At 60.3% G+C, this 26678-nt stretch overlaps 5 protein-coding genes across 9 annotated transcripts in view; 4 read left to right on the top strand and 1 right to left on the bottom strand.

Moving 5' to 3' along the window:
- Window positions 1–1626, top strand: part of Gatad2a (GATA zinc finger domain containing 2A) — an 81306-nt gene extending 79680 nt beyond the window's left edge. For all 5 annotated transcript variants that reach the window (XM_040742040.1, XM_040742041.1, XM_040742042.1 and 2 more), the window contains one exon: window positions 358–1626. In XM_040742040.1, the coding sequence (XP_040597974.1) occupies window positions 358–488 (131 nt within the window). In that variant the 3' untranslated portion in view covers window positions 489–1626. The remainder of the gene's footprint in view (window positions 1–357) is intronic.
- Tssk6 (testis specific serine kinase 6) lies at window positions 1214–6442 on the bottom strand. The gene is made up of 2 exons (XM_005086154.4): window positions 4850–6442; window positions 1214–3493 (listed from the first exon to the last, which is right to left on the bottom strand). The coding sequence occupies exon 1, from the start codon at window positions 6291–6293 to the stop codon at window positions 5472–5474; it is 822 nt and encodes a 273-aa protein (XP_005086211.1). The 5' UTR covers window positions 6294–6442; the 3' UTR covers window positions 1214–3493; window positions 4850–5471.
- Window positions 6443–6591: 149 nt separating this feature from the next.
- Ndufa13 (NADH:ubiquinone oxidoreductase subunit A13) lies at window positions 6592–13388 on the top strand. Its single transcript, XM_005086155.4, has 5 exons — window positions 6592–6966; window positions 11851–11929; window positions 12930–13001; window positions 13092–13161; window positions 13229–13388. The coding sequence occupies exons 1-5, from the start codon at window positions 6630–6632 to the stop codon at window positions 13346–13348; spliced, it is 678 nt and encodes a 225-aa protein (XP_005086212.2). The 5' UTR covers window positions 6592–6629; the 3' UTR covers window positions 13349–13388.
- A 71-nt stretch (window positions 13389–13459) lies between these two features.
- On the top strand, window positions 13460–18729 carry Yjefn3 (YjeF N-terminal domain containing 3). The gene is made up of 6 exons (XM_005086189.4): window positions 13460–13646; window positions 16344–16452; window positions 17333–17443; window positions 17563–17676; window positions 17747–17897; window positions 18482–18729. Exons 1-6 carry the CDS (start codon window positions 13585–13587, stop codon window positions 18685–18687), a joined length of 753 nt encoding a protein of 250 aa, XP_005086246.1. The 5' UTR covers window positions 13460–13584; the 3' UTR covers window positions 18688–18729.
- A 319-nt stretch (window positions 18730–19048) lies between these two features.
- Cilp2 (cartilage intermediate layer protein 2) lies at window positions 19049–25592 on the top strand. The gene is given in 9 exon segments (XM_040742038.1): window positions 19049–19188; window positions 19654–19752; window positions 19905–20177; window positions 20520–20675; window positions 21479–21757; window positions 21954–22062; window positions 22460–22523; window positions 22525–22618; window positions 22705–25592. Coding segments are annotated over 9 exon segments (3501 nt in total). The 5' UTR covers window positions 19049–19124; the 3' UTR covers window positions 25068–25592.
- Window positions 25593–26678: the final 1086 nt, after the last annotated feature.

Raw genomic sequence — 26678 nt, 5'->3', positions numbered from 1 at the left:
AGCAAGTTGACATCCCATGGCCTCAAGTTATAGGAACATGGAGGCAGGAGAACCACTTAAGGCTTCTTGTAGTCTGAGGGCAGCCTGGCCAGCACAGAGAGCCTTCCCTCTCCTGTGTGTGCTGTTATGCATGGGGAGAATTACTTCTCAGTCACACTGCTGCATGAAGCTCCATTGCATTGATGGAAAAACCCTTGTTTAAGGTTTACTCATCTCTTAGCACAAAACCCTGACCCGCTGTTCCATAACGTAGGTTACCTCAATGAGATCTGAGTTTGAGACAATTGATGGGTCCTGCTCCTGGGTCCTTTGGGTATTGCTAGGCTCACTGCTGTCTGTCACTGTGTTTTGTTGCAGGAGGGACCCTTGCCTTTGTCAGCCCAAGCTTGGCAGTGCATAAGACTTCCTCAGCTGTGGACCGTCAGCGAGAATACCTCCTGGACATGATCCCTCCACGCTCCATCCCCCAATCAGCCACGTGGAAATAGTGTGAGCCTGGCCCAGCTGAGGACAGGCCCTCTGCTCTCCCGAGGCCCTGGTCTAGGACGCACAGACCACCCTCCTAACCAGTTGCCTGAGACAGCTCAGGCCTTGGCTATCTAGCCCTGCGGTGTTCAGAAGAGGGTGCCACCCTGGTGCCCGGGATCAGAACCAGGGACCCTCCCCGAGGGCCTTCTCCTTCCTTTTTGCCTTTAGTTTGCCCGACACCAGCAGAAACTCGGACCTTGGGGTCAGCTCTGCCTGGCCAGCATGGGTGGGAGCTCACCCTGGACACTGTGACATGCCCAGGCCAGCCTGGCACCGGGAGCTCCCAAAGTTGAGCCGGGGTTTAGTTTTCTTTTGACTTTTCCCATCTTAGCCCCCCAGTCTCTGTCTCCTCATGGCCACCTGTAGGTTGAAGTTTGGGTTTTTGTTTTTTCTTTTTTAATCACCTCACAATGATGATGGAATTAAAAGTGAACTGTGTAGACCCAGGGTCCCTGTTGTGCAATGTCGTCCTGGCGGACCCTGACCCCAGAGGATGCTCTGAGTGGCAGTAGCCAGGGATGACAGGTGCCACCATGGCTGCAGCTGTGTCTGTTGCCACAGCCCCTGGCTCCACACTTAGCAGGATGAACCGCAGCCCAGACCACCAGACACTCGGAGGTTCCAGGGGAATGCTGGGCCTGTTGTGCTGGAACCAAAACTGGCTGCTGGCAGGGAGGGTACTGGGTTATTTTTTGTGGTTTATTTTATTAAAATTTCTTTCCTTTTCTTCTTTTTGATGGACACAAGCTCAAGGTACCCAAGAGGCACCCAGGTAGCCCAGACAGAACCCCTACCGGGGCCTGGGGTCGGCAGGGTTTGCTTCCATCGACTCCTCAGTCCACGGGGATGTCTTTGAAAGGGCCAGGTCTACTTTAGTTTTATCTTTGCCCCTCCCCCTCTTAAACAGTTGGTTTCATGGTGAAGGCAGAAGCAGCACTGTGTCCAGCCGCCTGCTGCACATCGCGGTCGGATCCCGACCAGCCCTGGCTTCCCTTGACACAATACAGTTAGGGACTTTAATTTAAACCCTTGTTCTGCAGACACGACCTCTGCAGACACGCCCCTGCCTCCTCTAATAAAGGCTCATTTAACCCCGTGCTCACTTGTGTGCAAATCCTCCGTCTCTAGGAATTATTTGGGCATGCGGGCGTTCAAGTTTTGGAAAATCTTTTTGTTGTGTGAATCCCAAGTTTCTCGGTGCTTTTAGGTTTGAGTGTGTCACTTCCCAGGGTCAATTTGGGGGGATGAACAGAAATTGACCCTTCTTGGGGGAGAGGGGGTGTTTTTACACCAATAAATATAAATATATATGAAATAATTAATATACGCAAGCATTTCTTACACGAGTATTTGTGTGCCTGGTAAGTCAGTTCCTTGCTGAGTGACTGACCTCTGCTAGAAGCCATCCCAGCCAGTAGACCTCAGTTCATTCAGACCATTCCCCGGAACTGTCAGGGTCTGGCCAGAGGGTTCTGTTGGTATACTTGTGACCTCCCTGCCTTCTAGCCGTCTAAGTCTGGTGATTGCTCCCATCGTGACATTCACCTGCCACCTAAGGCTTGTCCACCTCACAGGGGACAAGCTATGGCAGAGGCCCAGTGATGACACTAAGGAGGGCCGAGAGAGTGAGGTGTCTCAGTTACTAAGTGCTGCCCTGCTCTGGGCAGCAGGCCCTCAGCGACGCAACTGAGGACTGGGCCAGGAGGACCAGGTATTTAGGGTGCTGTGTCAGCCACAAAGCTGCTACCCCTGCCAAAGCTGGCTCCATCCCTATCCTGATGAGCTGGGTCCTAGGCTCCTTGCAACTTCTAGGGAGAGAGCTGCCATCCTCTACCTCCTGAGTTTGGGATTAATGGCTTCCACCTTCATGTCTGGCTTAAAAAACTTGTAAAAAGTTAGATGTGGTTGGCATGGCGCTTTGATGCGTATACTTGAAGGCTGAGGTGATGGTCCCTACATACTCCAGAGACAATCAAACATCAATGGCTCTGGTCAGTGGGGACACATGTACCTCACTGAGCATCTTCTCATTGCTGAGGACAGGTTTGAAGGGGCCAGTTGCTTGAGGAAACATCAGGGACCAAGTGTCGTCTGGGTGGGCAGGTGGGGGACAGTGACCCTATGAGCAGCCTCAGGACCTGACCCCCACATACACACCTCAGGGGAACCAAAGCTTACCCTAGGTAGAGTGTAAGGTGACAGTGCTGGCTGTAACAGCCACATGCCACATTTAAATGAAAGCAGAGAACCCAGGTGAGTCGGCCTGAACGGTGTTTGGAGAAGAGTGGTCCTCACCATTCCAAATCCTGTCAACCTGAAGACTTTGGACTGTTGCCAAAAAGTGGTTTCTGAAAAATTCAGTGTCTAACAGTTACACGTGGGGTGGCCAGCTTCCACGTGTATTTGTGATTGAGTCTTTTATCATAACATGTCTTTTAAAAGTTTGCCACCAAATGAATTTCATATTCCAATAAATGAGCTGGAATTGGTAGCCTCCTTGTATCATAATTCTGAGACACTGAAGGGCAATAAAGCAAAAAAAAAAAAGTCACTGTATTCTTTAATATCCTGGGGCTCCAGTGTTTTGTCCCAGCTTCTGGTGGCCTTAAAGGGGGAGTGGAAGGTAGGGTGCACATGCCTTTTGAACATGGCATCGCTCTATCTTGAGCTGTCAGATCCCATCTGATGTCAACAAACAGGGTTGCAGTGAAAGTTGAGGCCACAGGGGCCTGTCTGCTGGAGTAGTATCTTTCCCATCCCCTTGTGGGGCTTCTCTGAATGTTCCCAGCATGGACAGAGCTGTGGGCTCGGCCCACTGCCAGTGTCTGCATCAGCTTGAGATGCTCAGTTTCACACTGATTTTAAGGCAAGATCTACTGTAAGCTCAGGCCTCCTATGAACTGATCCTCCTGGCAGAGGCAAGCGGATCTCTAAGTTTGAAGCTGTCCTGGTCTACTCAGTGAGGCTATTTGGGAGAAAGAAGAAAAAGGAAGCTGGACATTTGGGTTCCATAGTAGCCCAGGTTGGCCATGCCTACATAGCAAAGCCATGTCTCAAAAGAACCAAATCTGAGGGGCGTGGCTCAGCAGTGCAACCCATGCCTAGAATCCCCCAGAGAGGGAGTGGGGCTCGCTCCGAGGGCGATCACCTGCCTAGTGTCAGTAGGTTTTGGGTTCCATCCCCAGCATGAGAGAGGAGCCACGGGGAGCAGGTGGTATAGTTCAACCTGTGTGAACATACGGATGCAGTCTAGCGTGCTGGAACCCAAAGACGCTACACACTCCATCTACAGAGCCTGCCGAATTACACCCTTCCCCAAGCCCCAAGGATCGTCCTGCCCAATGCTTCAGGCACTGAGGACAAACCCGTAACCACAGAGCCTCCCTGTTCACCAGAGGGTGGGTTGCTTCTGCCTAGGTCTGGCATATTCCAGATAGTAGTAGAGTTTAGCCCCGCCCCCCAGCCTCAGTTTCCCCATCATGAGGCAGTTGGGACCCAGAATGGGGTCAGAGCTCACGCTGAACCTCCAGGGCACCAAAAACTTGTGAGGGGAGCAGGGATTGAGACCCACAGCAGGCAGCCCTTCAGACTGCCTGGGCCTCACACGGGGCAGGAGAGGGTTGAAAATGATTCCCAGTCACTAAGCTGTAAAATCACCTTTCAGGTTCCCCTCCATCTTCTCATTCCCTTCCGATTTCAGCCCCAGGAACTTCCCCAGAATCACTCTGTCCTGGTTTTTTTGTTTTTGTTTTTGTTTTGTGTGTGTGTGTGGTTTTTGGAGACAGGGTTTCTCTGTGTAGCCCTGGCTACCTTGGAACTCACTCTGTAGACCAGGCTGGCCTCTAACTCACAGAGATCCCCCTCCTCTGCCTTCTGAGTGCTGCGGTTAAAAGCGTGCGCCACACTCTGGCATCCTGTGCCACTTTTAATGGTTTGGGCACAGTCTCTCTCTGGATACCCCTGCCCTACCTAGCTAGCATGGCTTATACCTTACAATCATCCCCACTTTTTGTCCTAAGTTACTTGGCATTGCATTTGCATCCTTGTTGAAGGCAAGGATGCTTCAAGCCTCTTGGAGTCCCAGGTCCTGGCTGAAGACACGCAGAACTGGGCTGCGCAGCTGTCACCCCGAGCTTGGGAAGCGTGGGCAGGAAAGCCCAAGTTCCGGCAGCCTCGCTGCACAGTGAGTGACATGCTGCAGTGAGCAAGCCGCGGCCTAGCGTGACACACACGCCACCATCACCACTGACAGCGACAGCACAGAAAACAGCACCAGTAGCTGGGTCTGTTCTCTCCACCACGACTCTCAGCTTCAAGATACCTGAGTACGAGCCATAGGCATCTCTGCACAATGACACCCGTGTGGGCCTCAGTTTCCCCATCTGCCAATGCTCCGTTTCTGCCGACAGGCACTCCCTTCCTTCACCCACGCTGACTCCAATTCAAGCATCATCGCATCCATGGAGCCTCCAGAAGTTTGGCCAGTCTGGGGAACTGAAACGTCTGACGCCAGAATCTTCTCTCCAGTGCTGAGACCTCACCTACCCCGTCTCGTAACAAGGGCCCACCGCTGAAGCCGCTTGCGAGGAAGAGCGAATTTATTGCAGGTTCCAACCTGGAACCTGCGCCGCGGCCACCCACCGCGCAGCAGGAGCTCATTCCGCGCAGGCGCAATGCGTCTCTCTCTTCTCTTCGCGCCCCTCCCGGGGCCTTTTCGCCAGAATTCGAGGATGCGCATGCGCCCTCCAGCAATCGGGCTGTGCAGGAGGAACCAGAATCCAACAGCGGGCCTCGGCCGGCCGCCGCCGTGGGGGGAGGGGGAGGGACAGGGCGCGTGCGCAGTGGCGCGCGGCGACTTCGCGGGTTTCCCCGAGCTCGCCCGTCGCGCGTGCGCCGCCCTGGCTTAGGGCCTGGTGCGGCGGGAACAGCGAGAACCCCGGCTCCTAGCCGGAGTCCCCGGCCCGCAGCCAGCCGTTGCGCGCCACCTGGCCCGCCGAGGGCCGGGCGGATGGGCTGAACTGTAGCAGCTCGGCGATCAGGGACTTGCATCGCTCCGACAGCTCGAGGCCGTCGGGGTAGAGCACGCCGCGCTTCTGGCGCCGGGGCAGGCCGGCAATGTCCGAGTCATCGAAGGGCATGCACCCGGTGACCATGACGTAGAGCACGACGCCCAGGCTCCACACGTCGTATTTCTTGGGGTCGTAGGGGATGCCCAGGAGCACCTCGGGGGACGCGTAGGCGGCCGAGCCGCAGTAGGTGGTGCTCAGGTCTGGGTAGCCGTGCGCCTGGCGGCCGAAGCCGAAGTCCGTGAGCTTGACGCGGCGCTCGTCAGGGCTCAGCAGCACGTTTTCGCATTTGAGGTCGCGGTGCACCAGGTGGTGGTCGTGCAGGTAGCGCACGGCCCCCGCGATCTGCGAGAAGAGTTCGCGCGCCTGCGAGCCCGGGATGCGCCCGTTGCGCTGCACCGCCTGCAGCAGGTCGGTGGCCGCGGCCTCCATCACGATGTACAGCTTCCCGTTGCACACCTCGATGAACTCGAAGACGTGCACGATGTGCGGGTGCCGTACCCCCCGCAGGATGGACAGCTCTCGAGGCAGGAACTTGTTGACGAAGTCCGGGGGCGCGCGCCGGCGGTCCACCACCTTGATGGCCACCGTCCCCTTATACTTCTTGGAGGTGGCCACCTTCACCTTGGAGTAGCTGCCCTCACCTATCGTGCGGCCCAGCTTGTAGCCGAGCTCGCTCAGGAGCTTGTCGCCCGACATGGTGGCGCGCGCGCGGGGAGCAGGAGGCGGCTGCTGTCGGGGGGCGGCCGGACTCCGATCTCGGGCCTAACCCATGGTGCTCGGCACCCGCACCCCCGTGCCCCCATGTGCCCACTCCCAAGGCCCTGCAGCCGCGGCGGCCTTTATTGCCCGGGTAACAATTTCTGCCTTGTGAAGTGACCGCGGGCGTCACTCGGCTCGGGGTGGGGACCCCTCCCCCGCCTCGCGGGCGCCCGAAAGCCCCCGGGCTTTGTGACTCAATCGCCGCGCGCGGCCCGTTCCTCCCGGGCGGCCTGCGGGGCACCGGCCCCGGGCGGCCCGACGGGACGGGCGTCGATGCCGGCCCCCGGCTGCGGCCCCGGGCCCGGAGGCGGGCAGGAGAGCCGGCGAGCGGAGGCCCGGGCGCGCTCGGGGCCGGCGCCCGGCCGTGCCCGGGGCCGCAGCAAAGGCCTCCGGGACCGGGGCCGGCCCGGCGGGCGCCCCGTTGGCGGAGACCCGCCCGCACTTCCGCCACACTCAACATGGCGGCCGCGCGTCACCTCGCTTCCGCCGGCTGCCGGAAGTTGGGGTCTCGCCAACATGGCGGCATCGAAGGTGAAGCAGGACATGCCCCCGCCAGGGGGCTACGGCCCCATCGACTACCAGCGCAACCTGCCTCGCCGGGGACTGTCGGGTTAGTGTCCCGCGGGGGGAGGAAGGGCGGGCTTCGGTCCCACTGAGCCTTTTCCCGGCTCTCCGGGCGGCTTCCGCTGCTTGGGACCCGGAGTTGGGAGATTTCGTTTCGTGTTAGGCCGGCCCGAAGCTGATCCCTTTGCCTCCGGCTCTCGAGTGCTGGGGCGACAGAGTCCCCCAAAGCAGGAGGCTCAGTGTGTGCTGCTGATGCCCTAGCCTAGCGCCCAGGCCAGTCGCAAGCTCCAGCCTCCAGCCCCCAGAGTGCCAGGACCACAGGCACACCATCCTTGGCTGTGTCTTTAAAGTCCTGAGGTAACAGAGTGTTGTTACTGATTTCAGCAGGAGAAGAATGCGGAGGTTCCCACCCCGGTGCTCAGAGTCACAAAAATACAATAGTCAGGGCTTGGGGTCCAATTGGTATAGTCCCTGCCTAGCATTTCAAAGTCCCAGGACCCACCCCTAGCACTGCATAAACAGTACGGAGTGGGGACACCAGTCATCCTGAGCTACATGATGCTGCCTCCTGCAAGAAAAAGAAGGAAGGAGAGAAAGAAAGCTTGGGAACTTGGAGAGATGGCTCAGTGGTTAGGAGCACTTGATGCTCTTCCAGAGGCCCTGAGCTTGGTAACGCTACCCTCTGCGGATTTAGGCCTTAATTCGCCATACTTCACTGTAAACTATGCCTCAAATAGAAAAGCAAAAACCAAAACCTTCAGGCCCTACGTGTTGGCCCACCTGTGATCCCAGCGCATGAGAAGCAAAGATGGGATCATCACAAGTTCAAGGCTAGCCTAGACTACGTGGAGAGTTCAGGCCAGCGAACCATGTGTGAGACCCTGTTTCAAAGCAGGCAATCTCTGAGTTCCAGGACAGCCAAGGTTACACAAAAACCCTGGCTGGGTGGTGGTGGTACATGTCTTTAATCCCAGCACTTGGAGACAGAGGCAGTCAGGTATCTGAGTTCAAGGCCAGCCTGGGCTACAAAGTGCATGCATGTCTGGTGCCTGTGCAAGCCAGACGAAGATGTCAGATCCCTGGAACTGAAGTTAAAGACAGTTGTGAGCTGCGGTGTGAGTGCCGCAAACTGAACTAGAGCAGCAAGTGCTTTGGTTTTGTTTTTTCCAGACAGGTCTCTGTGTAGCCTGACTGTCTGGAACTCACTCTGTCCAGGCTGGCCCACAGCTCACAGATCTGCCTGCCTCTCCCTCCTGAGTGCTGGGATTAAAGGTGTTGCCACCACACGGCCAGCGAGTGCTCTTTAAAGGTTTTTAAATTTTATTTCATGAGTATTTCCTTGTGTGTCTATGCACCTTGTTTGTGTATGCTCTTGGAGGCCAGATGAGGGCACCAGAAACCCTGGAACTGGAGTAAACAGACAATTGTGAGCCGCCTCATGGGTGCTGGGAACCAAGCCTGGGTCTTCCGCAGGAACAGCAAGGGTTCTTAACCCCTGAGCCGCCTCCCTTCCCTCTTCTCATCTTTCTGAAGACTCTCCTGCCCAGGCTAGCTTTGAACGCCCTTCTCTTTTCCTCCTGTTTCAGGGGGAGTGTTGGAATAATAGCTGTGTGCACCAAATCTGTCCCCTCCTTCCCTCCCTTCCTTACTTCTTTTTTCCCCAAGTCAGAGTTTCTCTGTGCGTCCCTGGCTGTCCTGGAACTCATGCTGTAGACCAAGCTGACCTCAGACTCAGAGCTCCACCTGTCTGTGCCTCCCAAGTGCTGGGATTGAAGGTGTGCACCACCACCGCCCGGCCCAGCTCTGTTTTTTAATAATTGTCCTTGTGCATGCGTGTGTATGGGGAGGTGACTTTTATTATTGGTGACTTGAGTTTGTTTTAGATACTGTTTCATTCTCAGAAAGTCTGCAGATGTCTGCCTTCCCAGGGGCCTGCTCAGCTAATGGTGTCATTTACAAAAGCAGTTTCTCTTACTGAAGGAAGCCCTGTTTGTGTTCTTCCTGAGCAGATTGGGCGGAGGGCCTGCGATGACATCTCTGAACCAGGGTCTCACAGCATGGCCCTGGCTGGCCTGGAACTTGGTGTAAACCAGGGACGCTGCAAACAGCGGTCATCTGAGCACCACCGGCATTATAAGATCGCATTGGGCACTTGGGCTCTTCTTCCTTTCCTTTCGGTTCTTCAAGACAGGGTTTCTCTGTAGCCCTGGTTAGTCTGGAATTCACTGTGTGAAACAGGCTGGCCTCGAACTCACAGAGATCCACCTGCCTTTGCCTCCTGAGTGCTGGAGTTAAAGGCATGCACCACCATTGCCCAGCCCTTCCTTCCTTTAAATTTATTTATTTGTTTGTTTTGGTTTGTTTTTGGTTTAGGGTCTCACTATGTTGTCCTCGCTGGCCTAGAACTCCATGTGGACAAGATTGGCCTCTAACTCACAGAAATCCACCTGCCGTGTGTGTGTGTGTGTGTGTGTGTGTGTGTGTGTGTGTGTGTGTGTGTGTGTGTGTGTGTGTGTGTGTGTGTGTGTGTGTGTGTGTGTGTGATGGGTTCTCCTATAGCTTCAGCTGGCCCTAAACTCCCCATGTAGCCATGGATGACTTTGAACTCTTGATTATCCTGCCTCTATTTCCCAAGTGGTGGGATCACAGACATGTGCCCCCTCTCCTGGCTAATGTTCAGAAGGAACCCAAGAGTGCAGCGCGTTAGGCAGGCAAGCACTCTGCCTATTGAGCTCAGCCCCGGACATCTCTTGCTCTTACCTTCAGGCCTCCGTACACTGGGAGCTGGGTTCCTGGGCGTCCCTGTGTGGCCCAGTGCTGAGAAGAAGACTCCCCATTAAATGATTGTGGCACCTTTGTCCAAAGCCAATTGGCCATAAGATTTGAGGGGTTATTTGCAGACGTCTGGTTCTGTCCCGCTGGCAAGCGTGACTGCCCTCATGCCAGCGTGTCTTTGTGCACACAGCTGCTGATGAGTTTGAAGCTGTCGCATTTCCTGAAAGCAGCCTCGCTGCCTGGGTACTTGCACGCGGCTCTCATGCCCTGACTGGCTTTCTGCAGGGGAAGGGTTAAGGCTGTGGCGGTGGCTGTTGGAGAACTGCCTCTCGCTCACAAGTTTATTGATTCGGGAAGGAACGGCTCAGGTGCCGGTGCCTCCTACAGCTTCAGCTACTCAGGGAGACCGAGGGGAGGGTGTGTGCTCTGCTCGCCCTTGTGGCATCTCCTGAAATATAGGCCGCCTCGGTGATTAACTGTGCCCACACTTGTGGACCACAGCCCCCCACAAGGGCCTGCTTGTTCTTCTGAGAAATTACGGGGAGCAGCTCTGGTCAGGCTCTGGGCCTGAGTCTGAAGATGGGGCCCCAGGGTCCTCTCAGCTGTTGACAGTGAGGGCTCTGCAGTGGTGCAGGTGTCTTCCCAGTTGGTGAGGGCTGACAGCGCCTGCAGTCAGCGAGCCAGAGATGCTCTTGAACACCTAGGGCTTCCCCTGATGTCCATGACTGGGTCTGAGTCCTGAGCGCGAGTCTTAACGTCTGAACTGAGTGGCTGGAAGTGTTTGTCTCTGACCTAGCTGAGGGTCCAGTCAGGCTTGGAGCTGCCTCTGCTGGTCACCAGTAATCATTTCTGGTGGCCCCTACCTCCCCTGGGTGTAGGCAGGTGGCCTCCCCTGCTGGACCGGTGGGCCCCTACACCAGCCCTGGAGTCAGGAGCGGCTGTGCGGCCCCCTGGGGCACCTCCCGCCTCTGGTGTCAGAGCCGGCACTGGTGCGGACCAGGCCTTTTCCTTCTGTTTTTGTTGTTTTATTCCACCACCACCCCGCCCCCCAAGACCAGGATTTTCTTGTAGCCCTGCCTGTCCTGGACCTCTGTAGACCCGGCTGGCCTCCACCTCACGGGAATTCACCTGCCTCTGCTGTGCCTGCTGGGACTAAAGGCTGCTACCACATCTGCACCTTTGGCCTTCTAGCCCAGTGGCTCTTAACCTTCCTGATGCTGCGACCATTAATACAGTTTCTCACTTCTCACTGCGGAGGTGGCCCCAGCCTTTAATCCCAACACTTGGGAGGTAGACACAGGTGGGTTTCTGTGAGTTCCAGGACAGCTAGGGTACATAGAGAAACCCTGTCTCAAAAAACAAAAATAACAACAATAAAAAATACAGTTCCGAGGGGCAGTGGCGGCGCACGACTTTAATCCCAACACTCGAGAGGCAGAGGCAGGCGGGTCTCTGTGAGTTCGAGGCCAGCCTGGTCTACAGTTTCAGGACAGCCTCCAAAACAATACAGAGAAACCCTGTCTCGAAAAACCAAAAAAAAAAAAAAAAATACAGTTCCTCAGGCTGGAGGCATGGCTCAGGAGTTAAGAGCACTGGCTGCTCTTCCCAAGGTCGTGAGTTCAATCCCCAGCATCCACATGGTGGCTGACAACCATCTGTAATGAGATCTGGTGCCCTCTTCTGTCCTGCAGGGATACATGCAGGAAGAACACTATACATGATAAATAAATAAATCTTTAAAAAAGATAAAAAGATCTTTAAGAAAATACAGTTCCTCATGTTGTGTTGACCCCAACCTATAGAATTATTTTCATTGCTACTTTGTAACTAATTTTGCTACTATTGTGAAGTGTAATGTAAATGTCTGATATGTAGGATATCTGATATGTGGCCCCTGTGAAAAGATCATTGTAACCCCAAAGGGGTCATGACCACTGGTGGAGAAGTCCTGTTCTAGACCGTGGGACTCTGCTGCGCCCCTGCTGGCCTGCACCTTCCAGAACGCCTGGCAGCCTGGACACAAAGCAGGAATGCCAGAGACTGTCCTGGGGAAGTGGCTGAGACAGGCCAGGCCAGCTGTGAGGCACTTTGCAGAGAGAGTGTTGCTGGGAGGGTCGGGGGCCATGCTGAGACTGAAGCCTCACTTTCGTTGCAGGCTACAGCATGTTTGCGGTGGGCATCGGGACCTTGCTCTTTGGCTACTGGAGGATGATGAAGTGGAACCGTGAGCGCAGGTAAGGCAGGCCCTGCTCACCCCAGGTAAGACAGACAGGCCCTGCTCACCCCAGGTAAGACAGACAGGCCATGCTCACCCCAGGTCAGACAGACAGGCCATGCTCACCCCAGGTCAGACAGACAGGCCATGCTCACACCAGGTAAGACAGACAGGCTCACACCAGGTAAGGCAGACAGGCAGGCCATGCTCACACCAGGTAAGACAGACAGGCAGGCCATGCTCACACCAGGTAAGACAGACAGGCCCTGCTCACACCAGGGTTCTGTGAGTGCGAAGGTCTCCTTGGCCGGCTGTTTGTCCAGGGCCAGGAAGTGTGGACCCTACCCCTCACTTCCTGTCCTAAAGTAAAGGAGTGAAGGGTTGGTGGACCAGGCCTGCAGCTGTTCCAGGCCAGGTGAGCATAAATCGTAGGCACCTGCGGTCTCGCAGCTGGCACTGTGTGGTCACCAGGCCAGATATGATTGGGGCTTGGGACATAGAGGCAGGTGGAGCTCTATGAGTTCCAGACCATGGGAGGCAGGTTCCCTGAAGGCCAGAGAGACTAGGATGGGGGCGTCACTAGAGGAAGAACCCCACACAGGCCTCTTCCTGAGCCCCTTCTCTCTGGGTTCTGTTTCCCAGCTCCTGAAGCCGAGAGGTTCCCGACTCCACGTGGGGTAATAGCTGCGGGAGGACCTCATACCCAGCACCCTGCTATTTTGAGAACAAAGGGAAATTGGTCTTGTAAGGCCCAGAGCCTGGTGATGAGTGTGCCCCCCTCTCCACCCGGATCATCAGACAGGGCTATTTTTAGGATTAAAAAAAAGTTTCTTTGAAAGAAAAGTGTGAAGCCAACACTTTTGTAGCTGCAGCCTGTGCCAGCTGCAGGCTTGCCTTCCTGCTCCGGCTCGGGTGGCCGCCCGCCCCCTCCCCACCGCACCCTGTGGCCCCGGCATGTCTGTGGCTCATACTCCCTCCGGGGCCACATCTGACCCCTAGTGGGGGTTGCGGTTTCACAGGCGCCTGCAGATCGAGGACTTGGAGGCCCGGATCGCCCTCATGCCGCTATTCCAGGCCGAGAAGGACCGGAGGTAGGTCAGGGTGGGAGGAGCCCTCGTCAGGGAAGGGACAGAGTGGTTGCCCTGGATAGATCTGATCTCGGCCCCACCCTGTGGCCCCAGGACCCTGCAGATTCTTCGGGAGAACCTGGAGGAGGAGGCCATCATCATGAAGGATGTGCCCGACTGGAAGGTGAGTCGGGCGGCGTGGGGGCGGGGCAGTGGGGCCTGGCGAGGACTGACCCTGCCTCTGCCCTCAGGTGGGTGAGTCTGTGTTCCACACCACGCGCTGGGTGCCGCCTCTCCCCGCCGAGTTGTACGGGCTGCGCTCCAAGGAGGAGTTGGACAACGCCAACTTCGGCTTTACCTGGTATACGTAGGGTCCGAGCCGATACCCGCAATAAAGAATAATCAAGTAAATGCCATCGTGTGACTCTGTTGCGGATCCCTACACCAGTCTGCTGCTAGGGTTCATCACGGGTTCCGTCCCCCTGTGCTTTGGCCGATGGCTGTGCGCAGCGCCCCCTGGCGGCCCTCATTAGCAGGCGCTTAGTCACAGGGCTCCGCCCACGGTGCTCGCTTAAAAGGCAGCACGGAGCCCGCCGCCTGTGTGACCATGAGCGTTGCATCCAGCGACAGGAGCCTGGGAGATGCATCAGAGGAGAGGTGCTTTCTCAGGTCAGCAGGTGATGGGGCCAGGCTGGAGGCAGGGGAGTGACTGGGGTGGTCCCTAGGGTCTGCTGGGAGCTTGCAGGTACGGCAGAAGCTGAGTTGCTAGTGAAACCGTATTCCAGGCAAGCCGGCCCTCATAGTTCCCCTCACTGTTTGAGGTGTCATCCTGAGGGACTTGGACTCACACAGAGGCTTTGAATACCGGCCGCAAGAGGCCTTAGGGTAGGATGATGCTGCCCCTGCCTTCTTTCAGGGCACAGACAACCTGTGCAGGCAACCAGGTGAGCAGCCGTGAAGGGGAGAGTGTTGGGGAGACCACCTGGGGTGTCCTGGCTGAAGGGTGCCTTGCCCTTCCTGAAAGAGACCCTACCCTTGCTGTACCTGTGCTAGGAGCAGCATTGGAATTGGTGTGTGTGGGGAAACCTCCCTCATAACAGCCTCCAAACAGCACACGGGCTTCCCCGCTGGTCTCATGAGCTCTTGTCCACCAGGGTTAGCCGCTGCCCCTGGGATTACCCACTGCCACCCCTGCAGAGGCAGACATGGCTGTCAGAAAGTGGGGACTCAGCGTGTGCTTGCTGGTGGGGACCAGAGTCCACATCAGCTGTCTAACTCTGTTTCTCCACCTCGGTGTTTGGACAGTCTCCCACTGAGCCTAAAGTTGACTGATTTCTAGACTGGTTGGCCAGTGAGTTCCACTCCTCTCCTGTTTGTACCTCACAGCAGTTGGGTTACAGGCACACCTACTGTACCAGCTAGGTTTCCAGCTAGGTTTTCTTTTTGATTTTTTGAGTGTGTGTGTCTGTGTGTTATCTGTGTCTGTATGTGTGTCTGTGTATGTGTCTGTGTGTTATCTGTGTCTGTGTGTGTGTCTGTCTCTGTGTGTTATCTGTGTGTGTATGTGTGCCTGTCTGTGTGTGTGTGTGTGTGTCTGTCTGTCTGTCTGGTGCAGGTGCCTATGGAGGTAAGAGGCATTGGATCCCCTGGAGCTGGAGTTACAAGTGGTTGTGAACTGCCTGGTATGGGTGCTAGAAGCTGATCTCAGCCCCTCTCCGCCCCGTAGATTTGGTTTTGAGACAGTCCTGTGTCACCGTCCAGGTGCTGGGGTTCAAGGATGTGCCACCGTGTTGGGCCTTGCCCCATACCGAGTGCACACTGCCCCAGCCTCCTTCCCTCCGGGCTCTCTGCCCGAAGCTCCTGACCTCTTGTCTGCAGGGTCTCCCTCACAGTGCTTTGTTTTCTTTTGGGGCAGGGTTGTTTCTGTGTAGCCCAGGCTGACCTGGAACCCACTCTGTAGCCCAGGCTGGCTTCTGCCACTGAGTGTTGGGATTAAAGGCACTGAGCCCGCCTGCCCTGCTCCCCACGCATCTGGACTTGTTACAGCTCTCATTCCTTGCTTTTCCCTTCCTTGGTGCTCCTCCCTCCTCCAGGGTGCCCTACCTGATGGTCCTCTCATGGCAGCGACTGCTGGCCAGTAGGCACCCCTCCTCAGTTCTCAGCTGGGAACCAGGGAAGAGGGCTGTCACTCATCCTACCCCACCTCTGGTTCTGTAGTTCATTGTCTGCTCCGCCCCCCCCATCAAGTGGAGACCCCCAGCCTCTGCCCTGTGGCATGCTCAGACATGTTTAGACCTTGTCATTGCTTTCTAAAAATTCTTTTTCCCCAGTGCTAAGTGTGGGACCCAGGACCTCACACATACTGGCAGGTGTTCACGCATGCAACATCGAATTGCTAATGACTTTTGAACAGATTCATGAATTATGTAATCTGTTCTTGCTTCAATTCTGTTAGAGGTAGCTGGAGACATCCCTCAACCATGTGGTGGTAAAGGCATTTGACCCAGCAGCCTCTCTCTCTGGCCAGACAATCTTTATTTTCTTTTTTAAGATAGGGCCTCATGTCCATCAGTGGTGGCGCACGCCTTTGATCCCAGCACTCGGGATGCAGAGGCAGGTAGATCTCTGTGAGTTCAAGACCAGCCTGGCCTACAAGAATGAGTTCCAGGACAGCCTCCAAAGCCACAGAGAAACCCTGTCTCGAAAACAAACAAGGACAGGGTCACCCTGCCCAGCCTGGACTGTGCTATGTAGAACATGCTGGCCTTAAATTCACACAGATCTGCCATTCTCTGCCTTCAGGTGCTGGGATTAAATATTTGGGCTACTAAAGCAAGGCTCAGATATCTTAATTTCACTGTCCTTGAATACTGGCTGTCGAGGGTCTCATAGTTGAAGGTCCCGTTTCCATTTTCCTGAGTGAGTTGCTAAATTCTGCCATCTTCATGCCCAACTCACTGCCCCCTGCAGTGTCATAGAACTTCGTCATTAATCCCTGTGGCAGAAATCATCTCTCCTCCCCATCAAATTCTCAAGGTTTGGGATATGAATCTGAAGGAGGGGAATTAGGAGTTCGATGGCACCCTGGGACACGCTGCTGGGAGAATCAGTCTGCGTTCAGGATCTTCTCAGCTTTGGGGGGGAAAACAAAAAACTCCCACTGCTGAGCGACCAGTGTATCTTTAACCTGAGGTGCGCATGCCCCAGGCTGCCATTTCAAAGCAAGCTTGGGGATGGGGAAACCGGGCAAGAGATGACGCAGCTCAGGGCCGCTGAAGCTCTTCGTGGGTAAGGACGCAGCCTGGGCCGTGCCCGGGTGTCCGCCCCCGTTCTGTGCCTCTGAGCGTGTTGCCCGACTGCCCGCAGCACCTCGGAGGCGAGCGCCCTGGAGCGGGAACTGCTGGACGAGTACCGCTTCGGGCGGCAGCAGCTGGTGGAGCTCTACGGGCACGCCAGTGCGGTGGCTGTGACCAAGGTACCAGCCCCCTTTGCGCGAGGCTACTCCAACCCATTGCTCGGTGGGGAAACGGGAGAACGCCAGACAAGGCAGAAGTGGAGTCCCAGAGACCCGGATGGAGGGAGAGCACCCACAGGGTGGGGTTTGAGCCGCTAGAAGTATGACCTACCTGACAGTCCCCTAAATGCCCCCACGAGGAGATGGGCAGGGTGGTCAAATGAGGTCTGATCAAAGTAGTGTGTCCCGCTCAGGTAACCCTAACCCCTGAAGTGCCGCCAGAGGCACTGGCTTGGTCCCACTGAGCCTGGCCTTGGGGTCCTACAGGGCAATTCAGTTATAAACGCAGAAGCCCACGAAGGGCGAGTCCCCCGCTCCACCTGTGTCTCGCCTCCTTCCTTTAAAAACATTACATTATTTCGTGTGAGCGTGTGGAGCGGGGAGGACAGTTTGTGGGAGCTAATGTTCTCATTCCACCACGTGGATTTCAGGAAACAAACTCGGGTCTCTCCTTTATCTGCTGAGCCCCCTCACTGGCCCTCTGGCCCAGACTGCTGTCGTGGTGGCTCACAACTGCAAACTCGGCTGTTGGAGGCCTCAGGCATTAGGATTGCTGCAAGTTCAAGACCAGCCTGACCGAGAACCTCTCTAACAATAACAAAAACAAAACAACAAAAAACCGTGTGCATCCTGGGGTTCTGAACAAGGCAACAGAGAGGGGTAAAGGCAGACAGGCGGTCTAGGCGCGATGCTTGCCCGATTGCGGAGCTCCCTCCGGGACACCCGCTTTTCTCTGTAAACTGGGGGTGTCCGAAGTGTGCATGGTGTGAACAAACCACACTGGGCGCAGAGGTCGGGCTTCCAACCGCCCCCATTCGAGCCCTCCGTTGTGCTGTCGCAGGCGTTCCCCTTGTCCTCGCTGTCGCGCAAGCAGAGGACGGTGCTGGTCGTGTGCGGCCCCGAGCAGAACGGCGCCGTGGGGCTGGCGTGTGCCCGGCACCTGCGGGTGTTCGTGAGTAACGGGGTCCCCGTGGTGGGGCGCAGGGCCGGGGCTGGGGTTCCGCCGGGGACGGGAGCTGGGGCGAGCTCCCTCCCGCCGCCGCCGCCGCCACGGGGCCCGGCTTCCCCCAGGATTACCAGCCCAGCGTCTTCTGCCCTGCGCGTCCGGCGGACGCGCTGCACCGCGACCTGACCACGCAGTGCGAGAAGATGGACATCCCCTTCCTGTCCTTCCTGCCCGCCGAGGTCAGCTGCGCCCACCCTGACCCCGCCCTGGCGCGCCGGCACCCGGGCGCTGACGCGAGTCCTCACACAGGTGCGGCTGGTGGACGCCGCCTACGGGCTGGTGGTGGACGCGGTGCTCGGCCCTGGAGTGCGGCCGGCGGAGGCGGGCGGGCCCTGCGCGCGCGCGCTGGCCACGCTGAGGCGGCTCTCCATCCCGCTCGTGAGCCTGGATGTCCCCTCAGGCACGGCCCCGGGGCCGCCCCCCACCCCGGTCTGTGTCCCCGTCTGCGTCCCCCAGCCTCGGTGCCCCTCGTTTGCACGCCCCGCCCCGCGCCGTGGCTCCCCATCCAACCCTTCAACCCGTTTCCGAGTCTGCCCCCGTCCTGTTTCGCACCTCAAGTGACCCGGTGCCCTCGCGGTCCCGGTGCCCGGCAGAACCGGCCCCGCCCGCCGCCGGCCCCGCAGACGTGAGCTCACCTCGGCCACGCCTGCGGGGACGATAAGCGTCCTGCCCTGTGTGGGGCTGCGTGGAAGGACCCGGCTGGAGGACCCCAGGACAGACCGGGGCCGGGGCGTATAGTCGGGGGGCAAGTGGGCGGCGGGGAGGAGGGGCCCCGAAGTTGGAAGCCTCCTGTCAGGGGGGAGCAGGCGGCTTCCGGGTAGCGCCTGAGGCAGGAGAGAAGACATCCCGGGCGCTTGTCCCCGACGGGGCCGACAGACCCCTTGGAGGCCTGGGGTGGGCCCGGGGGTGCACACGCCCCAGCTGGAGGGAGGCAGGGCGGGCCCGGCAGCCGCCGTCCTCCCAGCTGCCCCTCTCCGCCCCCAGGCTGGGACGCCGAGGCCGGCGGCGACTCGGAGGACGCGGTGCAGCCCGACGTGCTGGTGTCCCTCGCCGCGCCCAAGAGCTGCGCCGGCCGCTTCTCCGGGCGCCACCACTTCGTGGCCGGCAGGTTCGTGCCCGAGGACGTGCGCCGCAAGTTCGGCCTGCGCCTGCCCAAGTACAGCGGCACCGACTGCGTGGCCGCGCTGTGAGCGCGCCCCGCACCCCACCCCAATAAACGCCTCTCCGCCTCGGCCTCGCCTCCTTTGTGCGCCACACCGGGGGGCGGGGGGGCAGCCCCTCGGGCCGCAGAGGAGGAGAGGGTGGCCCGGGTGGGACTCGCAGGCTGTCGGGAGTGGCCGAGCTGACCAGACGCGACGGAGGACTTCTAGCCGCCGAGGCGCCCAGTGACTTCGGGTTTAAGACTCAGCGGCGCCTCGGACGCGGCGCGGGACCCAGTTGGAGAAGGCAGAGGCGGGGCGCAGCTCGGGGCAGTCTGCGGGCGGAGGCGAAGCGGGAGCCGGCGGAGGGCGACGGAGCGCGGCCCAGGGGCGTGGCTTGCGTGCGTCCCGCCTCTGCCAGTGCCTAGCGGCCGCCAGGCCCGCCCCAGTCGGACCCGAGCGCTTCGCCGAGCCGCGGCGACCTGGCGATGGCATCACCGCTGCCCTTGCTCTGTCTCTGTCTCGCGGCGGCGCGCCTAGCGGGAGCGCCAGGTGAGATGCCCCGGGGACCGAGCACCAGGCCCAAGCTTTGAGCCCTAAATCGCGAGGTCTCCAAACCTCCGCGGGGCTGTGATCCGGGAAGAAGGGGTTCTGTGGGCTGCCGCTCCTTCTAGCCCGTCTTGCAGAGTTGGAGGCCAGAGAAGCCCAGCACTTCTCGGCTGGTACCCTGAGCCCCCCTACAAAGACCCGGGGAGTAGAGGAGGAGGAGCCGAATGCACGACACTAAACTTGTGTCTGATGAACACTGGGGTACAAAGTGGGACAGTCACCCAACCCGTGGAGAGGGACAGGGCGCCAGGGTCCGCCGCTGGTAATGGAACTGGCCCCGAGGGGACAGCGCCACGGTCCCCAGGCCAGAACCGTTTCTCACCCTTGAGACGCGGTGGCCATGGTCCCCCTGTTGCATCAGAAGGGGTCTCTGCGGTCTCCATCCTGTGCCCCTTCGCGCTCCTGCAGATGCTGCCTCTACTGAGGAGCGCGCCGAAGCTGCCAGGGGTCTTCTGGGACGGCCGCAGGACCCCGGCCAGCCCTCGCCAGCCCTGGAGGACTGGGAGGGTGAGCGCTGCGGGCCTGGTGGGATGGTGGGGGAGGGTGGGCAGGGTGAGGAGTGCTTGGACATCGCGGCTCCTGGAAGCCCTCACCCCGGGGCCCCAAGCTGGAGGGACCGGCGGGAGGGGGGCCCTGGGCTCAGCACGCGGTGCCCGCAGAGGCCAGCGAGTGGACGTCGTGGTTCAACGTGGACCACCCGGGAGGAGATGGCGACTTCGAGAGCCTGGCCGCCATCCGCTTCTACTACGGTCCCGCGCGCGTGTGCCTACGGCCGCTGGCGCTGGAGGCGCGCACCACAGATTGGGCGCTACCGGCCTCCGTGGGCGAGCGGGTGCACGCCAACCCAGCACGCGGCTTTTGGTGCCTCAATCGGGAGCAGCCGCGAGGCCGCCGCTGCTCCAACTACCACGTGCGCTTCCGGTGCCCACTGGGTAAGGGCGGGAACCATAGAAAGTGTGACCCTGGGGAGCAAGGCTTAGGGAAAGCAGGGGCGGGGCGGGGCTTCGATGAGACACACCCGCCACCTGCTGGCTTTGGTCTGAGGTGACGAACTGGGCCCAGGTGGCACCCGAATGCCAGGACCCCACCGGCCCATCCTGAACAGTTGGAGGATTCAAGACTAATGGGAAGCAGCAGGGCTAGGAGCGCACCTAGCAGGGAGCCGGGGTTGGCTCTGCCGGGCGGGCGTGTGTATGCCGGGGGGGGGGCGCATAGTCCAGAGAGCCCGCTGCGGGGGGTGGGCAGCTCCATCTCATCTCCTCCTTGCTCCGCAGAGGCCGCGTGGAGCGCGTGGGGCGCGTGGGGTCTCTGCTCCAAGAGCTGCGGGCCAGGCCGTCGCCTGCGCCGCCGCAGCTGTCAAAGCTCGTCTGGGGACACGTGTCCTGGTAACCCCCAGGAGGCGCAGAAGTGCGTGAGGTCCCGGTGCCCAGGTAGGAGGGACGGAGCCTGAAGAGGGCTCGCTCATGGGTGGGGCTTGCATAAGGAGGGGCCAAGAGGACTAAGTTGAAGCGGGGACCCTGAAAAGGTCAGGCCAGTAAAGGGAGCAACTTGGGACACAGGCCAGCGCCTATAAGGGTACGATATTGGCAAGCCCTTCCCCCCCCCCTGCCCGATTGGGCCAAACTGCACATAATCGAACGCGATTCTGCTGGGCGTGGACTCCTGGGCGCAGGACTACGCAGAGGTCAGAGGCTGCCGGGCAGACGTGAGCAGTCATCTCCCCTAGTGTACCGTTGGCCCCGTGTGCAGAGGAAGCCGGGTGTCTGAGTGCACGCATGCGGCACTCAATCTGTCTGTCCTGCTCGCCCACGCAGACACGATGCCCAGGGCCAGCCAGGAGGCCAGCCAGGAGGGGACTGGAAATTCCACTCGGGCCTGTGCTCCACAAACATGGTCTGCAGACAGCTACGGCAGCCCTCATGGGGGGGGCAAGGTTGCCAATGGTGCCCCACCCGGCACCTCCGCCCTGAGGTTTCCGCTGCAATTTTCCATTTTGTGGAGAACAGCACTGAAGTGAGACAGATGTGCCCCTCCCTCCCAGCCCTGCCTAGGTGTCCCTGTGGATGAGTGCTCACCATCTTTGTGACCCAGCCTCTTGGGTCCCCCTCGCTGGGCCCACTCATCCCTGACTCCAGTCCAGCCACACTGGTGGGGGGGTTACACGTTTGCCGAATGACCGAGTGCAAAGCTCTCCTCAAGAATTCTCTGCCCTTGCCACCCCATGTTCCCCTAGCGTGTAGCTCTGACACCTGTGGGTGCCCTGACCACATCCTCTTGGGCTCAGTGGTCACCCCATCTGGGCGACCGCTGCCAGGAGCTAGGATCTTCCTTCAAGCCCGACCTGGCACTGTAGCCACCAGTGACACCCACGGAACCTTCCTGGTGCCCGGCGTCTGCGCCGGCAGCCAGGCCAATGTCAGTGCCCAGATGGATGGCTTCTCCACCGGTACAGCCCCGGCCCATGCCAACAGCTCCAACTCGGCCGTGGTGACCATCGTCCTTAAAGAGTTAGGTGAGAGTCCTTGCAGCCAAGAACATGGGGGAGAGTGACGGGGGACCTTCCAGGCCAAGGGGTAAAGACAACAACAACAATAAACAAGATAGGCCTCACTTGTTGACAGTGCCGGGTGAGACTGTTCTCGAGAGGATGGGAGAAAGGGTCTGGGGCATAGCAGGGTCACCACCTTGGCCAACTCCTATCCCCGCAGGGAAGCCATACCTGGTAAAGCACCCCGAGTCCCGAGTGCGAGAGGCAGGTCAGAATGTGACCTTCTGCTGCAAGGCTTCGGGGACCCCCATGCCTAAGAAATATTCCTGGTGAGTGTCTACACGGCCTCGGGTACTGGGCCAGCCTTGGGTTGGGAGTTCCTGTAACTCTGTGGCGCCGGTGACGAACGCACGGTTCCAGCGCTGAGGCACGAGGACTGCTGGAGCTTTAAGTAGAGTGGGCTACACTGGTGGGCCATGTCTCAGAAGAAGACACAAGGCAGGCCTGGTGGGGCACCCCTGTTGAGATCAAAGTCAGCCTGGGGTGCACAGCCGTGTCTCAACAAACAGACTTCTAGGAGAGAACGTCCGCCTCAGTTTCCCCTTTATTCAGAGTGCAGGGGTCCAGGGAGAAGGCTGAGCTCCAGGAAGCCGCTCGCCAATCCTAATGACAGAGGTAGTCGGCCCTCCCTCCCTCCCTAAGGTCCCCACCTACTGCCTTCTCCAGGTTCCACAACGGGACCCTGCTGGACCGGCGCCAGCATGGGTCCGGGCCGCACCTGGAGCTCCGGGGGGCTCGGCGAGGCCCAGGCGGGGGAGTACCACTGCAAGGCCTGGAACGAGGCTGGCGCCGTGCGCTCCCGCGCCGCCCAGCTCACGGTGCTCGGTGAGCCGCCCGGTTCCCCCCCCCAGCCCAGCCCACGTCCCCAATCTCAGCCCCCCCTCCCTTGACCCGCTTGTTGGACTCCCCAGCTCCCGGCCAGCCGGCCTGCGACCCCCGACCTCAGGAATACTTGATCAAGCTTCCGGACGAGTGCGCCGGGCCGGGCGGCGGCCCCGCGTACCTAGACGTGGGCCTGTGCGCGGATACGCGCTGCCCGGGCCCCGTGGGCTCCGGCCCCCGCTGCGGGGACACGGGCTCTCGCTGCTGCTCCGTGTTGCGCCTGGAGAGCAGGGACATCCGCTGCTCCGGCTACGTGCTCCCGGTGAAGGTGGTGGCAGAGTGTGGCTGTCGCAAGTGCCTGCCCCGTCTGGGGCTGGTGAGGGGCCGCGTGGTGGCAGCGGACTCCGGGGAGCCCCTGCGCTTTGCCAGGATCCTGCTGGGCCGCGCGCCCATCGGCTTCACCTCCTACCAGGGCGACTTCACCATCGAGGTTCCGCCGGCCACCGACCGCCTCGTGGTGACCTTCGTGGACCCGAGCGGCGAGTTCGTGGACAGCGTCCGCGTGCTGCCCTTCGACCCCCGCGGCGCCGGCGTGTACCACGAGGTCCGTGCGCTGCGCAAGGCGGCCGCGGTGCTGCTGGACGCGGGGCGCGGCGGCGCGATCCCGCTGGGCGGCGCGGAGGCGGCGGCCGCGCCGGCGCTGGGCGAACTGGTCCTGCCTCCCGGGACCTTCCGTCACCCCGACGGCCGTCCCTACGCCGGCCCAGTGGAGGCGCGCGTCACCTTCGTGGACCCTCGTGACCTGGCGTCTGCGTCCGCGGCGTCCAGCGACTTGCGCTTCCTGGACAGCTCCGGCGAGCTGGCGCCGCTGCGTACCTACGGCATGTTCGCGGTGGACCTGCGCGCGCCCGGCTCGGCCGAGCAGCTGCACGCGGCGCGCGCGGCCGTGCGCGTGGACGCCGAGCACGTGCGCATGCCCGGGCACGCCGAGGCGCTGGCCCTCTGGTCGCTGGAGCCGGAGAGCGGCCTCTGGGAGGAGGAGGGGGCCGCGCGGGGAGAAGGCGGCTTCCGGCGCGAGGCGGCGGCGGCGCGCGTGCGCAGGGAGGAGCGCGCCTTCCTTGTGGGCGCGCTCACCGTGCGCGAGCGCCGCCTCTTCAACCTGGACGTGCCCGAGCGGCGCCGCTGCTTCGTGAAGGTGCGCGCCTACGGCACCGACCGCTTCGCGCCCGCCGAGCAGGTGCAGGGCGTGGTGGTGACGCTGCTCAACCTGGAGCCCGCGCCCGGCTTCACGGGCAACCCGCGCGCGTGGGGCCGCTTCGACAGCGCGGTCACCGGGCCCAACGGCGCCTGCGTGCCCGCCTTCTGCGACGCCGAGCGGCCCGACGCCTACACGGCTGTGGTGACCGCGACGCTGGGCGGCGAGGAGCTGGAGGCGGCGCCGTCGGGGCCACGCGCGACCGCGGCCGCCGTGGGCGTGGCGCAGCCCTACCTGGAGCGCCTCGGCTACCGGCGCACCGACCACGACGACCCCACGCTCAAGCGCACCGGCTTCCGCGTCAACCTGGCGCGCCCGCGCGCCGGCCGCGAGTCCGAGGCGCGGGGGCCCGTGTACCCGTGGCGTCGCCTGCGCGACTGCGAGGACGCGCCGGTCACCGACGGCCACTTCCGATTCTCGCGCGTGGAGGCGGACAAGTACGAGTACGACGTGGTGCCTTTCCGAGAGGGCGCGCCCGCCTCGTGGACCGGAGACCTGCTGGCCTGGTGGCCCAACCCGCAGGAGTTCCGCGCCTGCTTCCTGAAGGTGCGGCTGCAGGGCCCGCAGGAGTACATGGTGCGCTCGCACAACGCGGGCGGCACCCACGCGGCCACGCGCGGCCGCCTCTACGGCCTCCGTGACACCCGCAGCGTTCGCCACCCCGAGCGCCCTGGCGCCTCGGCCGCCTGCGTGGAGTTCAAGTGCGGGGGCATGCTGTTCGACCAGCGCCAGGCCGACAGGACGCTGGTGACGGTGACCCCGCAGGGCAGCTGCCGCCGTGTGGCCGTCAACACGCTCCTGCACGACTACCTGGCCCGACACCCGCCCACCGCCCCCGACGACGACCAGGCCACCTTCGCCATGCTCGCTCCGCTCGACGCGCTGGGCCACAACTACGGAGTCTATACTGTCACCGACCAGAGCCCGCGGCTGGCCAAGGAGATTGCCATCGGCCGCTGCTTCGACGGCTCCTCCGACGGCTTCTCCCGGGAGATGAAGGCGGACGCGGGCACGGCCGTCACCTTCCAGTGCCGTGAGCCCCGCGCCAGACCCAGCCTCTTCCAGCGGCTGCTGGAGAACCCAGAATCGGCTCTCGGTGACATCCGTAGGGAGATGGGCCAGGCCACCCGCGACTCCCGTGTTGCCCAAACCCAGGCCGGAAACACCGACCCCTCCGGTGTGCCCCCCGAACAGTGATGAACCTCGCTCCGCTCCCTCGCTTTAGCCTCGCCCCGTTTGTCCCCAGGCCCCTGGATCCCCCTTCTTTCCCCATTGCTGTCCAGAGTTTGATCGAGACAAAGACTGTGGGTGCTGGCGAGCGTTTTGGGCAGGCAGCTGTGGCTCTGTGATCAGAAAGAACGTTCGCTTGTGGTTGAAGCCAGGCCGGGGCATGGTTGACCACCAGAGGCCTGGCCTCGCTCCAGCCTAGGCGGGCTCTGGCTCGCTTCATGCCCTGACCTGGATTTCAGATCCCGGGTCCCGCAGCCTGTTTGGGAGCTCTATGGGACCCCTGTCCCAGCTTTGGTTCTGAGGTCATATTTATTGTCCCAGTGGGTGGGTGTGAGTGGGGATCCACTTTGGCCCCATGGAATGTGGGGAAACGGTGCTTTGGGGTCCCCATGCAGGGGAGCTAGGCTGCAGGGGTGACTCCTTGGTGCTTGGGAACGCCCTCGGGTTGGGGGCAGGTGCTATGGGGCTCAATTAAAAACGCTGTGTTCCCAACCTGGCTGAAAAAGGAGTCTGTGCGGGCTGTGGTCCCAGTAGTGGGCAGCTAAGGCAGGAGGCTTCTGATATCCAGCCTGGGCTACAGCGCCAGCATGCCTCAAAAAGCCAAAACCCACCAAACAAGGCTTGGAGGCAGAGTCCTTGGTGTCAGCAGGGTGGGCAGAGCACAGAGACTGCGTGACAGCTGCGGGCTGGGCCCTGTCGGAGAAGCTCCTGGAACACGCAGTAGCCATTACCACCACTACTGCCGTGGACCTCCTCAGCTTGGGCCACTGTGGAGGCCCAGCCACACCTCGGCCAGCCATGGCAGCTGCAGACACCGTTGGCGCCCTCCTAGCCTGGGTGATGGCCAGCGGGGGCAGGTGGGCTCCACAGCACAGGTGTGCTCATTTCCAGAGAAATCTGTGCGCTGTGAGTTCCAGCGGCCCCTGGCCCCCGCAACCCCAGCCCAGAGACAGTGGGGCCCCTGGAGAGGGCCGTTTTGGTTTGAGATCTCAAACTCACTATGTAGTGTGCCCGGTTTCTGTAGGGCAGGCTTGGAACCCAGGGCTTTGTGTATGCTAGGCAAGTGCTTCCCTAAGTGAGCCCCAGCCCCAGGAAAGAGACTATGCCTGCCTAAGTTCCCGGAAGCAGGGTCCTGCCGAGGGGTGGGCGTGGGGTGCCTTGTCACCTAGGCCCACACAGCCCCTTTATTACCCACCATGAGGGGTGGGCGACACCAAGCACACGGTCCCTTTGGGGTCCCTTTGGGGTCCCTTTGGGGTCCGTTCTGGACCCCAGCCCTCCCATGTGGCTTGTGTCTCCATCTCAGTCCCCAGACTCTGCTGAGGCCTGGCCACTCACAAGCAACCCTGAGAAGCAAAGCCTCCAGTGGGGCCATTTTAACCCATGCCACAACACCTCCCTGTGCCCTAAGGGCTGCGGCTCCCCAAGGGCCACTCCACACCCTGGCCTCTAAGGCGGTCCCAGGGCTCTGCTGGATGACAGGCAGCTCAGAGACCCAGCCGGTCACGCAGAGCAGTGGTCAGAGCTGCCTAGGGGAGTCCAAGGGTTACCCAGCACAGCAGCTCCCCAGCAGCAGGA

This window comes from Mesocricetus auratus, unplaced genomic scaffold, assembly GCF_017639785.1.
Source record: "Mesocricetus auratus isolate SY011 unplaced genomic scaffold, BCM_Maur_2.0 Super-Scaffold_6731, whole genome shotgun sequence".
Taxonomy (NCBI): Eukaryota; Metazoa; Chordata; class Mammalia; order Rodentia; family Cricetidae; genus Mesocricetus; species Mesocricetus auratus.
The sequence above is the reverse complement of the archived record's forward strand: the minus strand, read 5'-3'. Positions and strand labels throughout refer to the sequence as shown.

Excerpts from the sequence above, each read along its gene's own strand:
- Tssk6 (XM_005086154.4), bottom strand. The coding sequence starts at position 6,293 with ATGTCGGGCGACAAGCTCCTGAGCGAGCTCGGCTACAAGCTGGGCCGC.
- Ndufa13 (XM_005086155.4), top strand. The coding sequence starts at position 6,630 with ATGCCGGCCCCCGGCTGCGGCCCCGGGCCCGGAGGCGGGCAGGAGAGC. Across the intron at positions 13,002-13,091 it reads CAGGCCGAGAAGGACCGGAG|GACCCTGCAGATTCTTCGGG; the intron begins GTAGGTCAGGGT and ends CTGTGGCCCCAG. Across the intron at positions 13,162-13,228 it reads AGGATGTGCCCGACTGGAAG|GTGGGTGAGTCTGTGTTCCA; the intron begins GTGAGTCGGGCG and ends CTCTGCCCTCAG.
- Yjefn3 (XM_005086189.4), top strand. The coding sequence starts at position 13,585 with ATGAGCGTTGCATCCAGCGACAGGAGCCTGGGAGATGCATCAGAGGAG. Across the intron at positions 13,647-16,343 it reads GAGGAGAGGTGCTTTCTCAG|CACCTCGGAGGCGAGCGCCC; the intron begins GTCAGCAGGTGA and ends GACTGCCCGCAG. Across the intron at positions 17,444-17,562 it reads CCCGGCACCTGCGGGTGTTC|GATTACCAGCCCAGCGTCTT; the intron begins GTGAGTAACGGG and ends GGCTTCCCCCAG.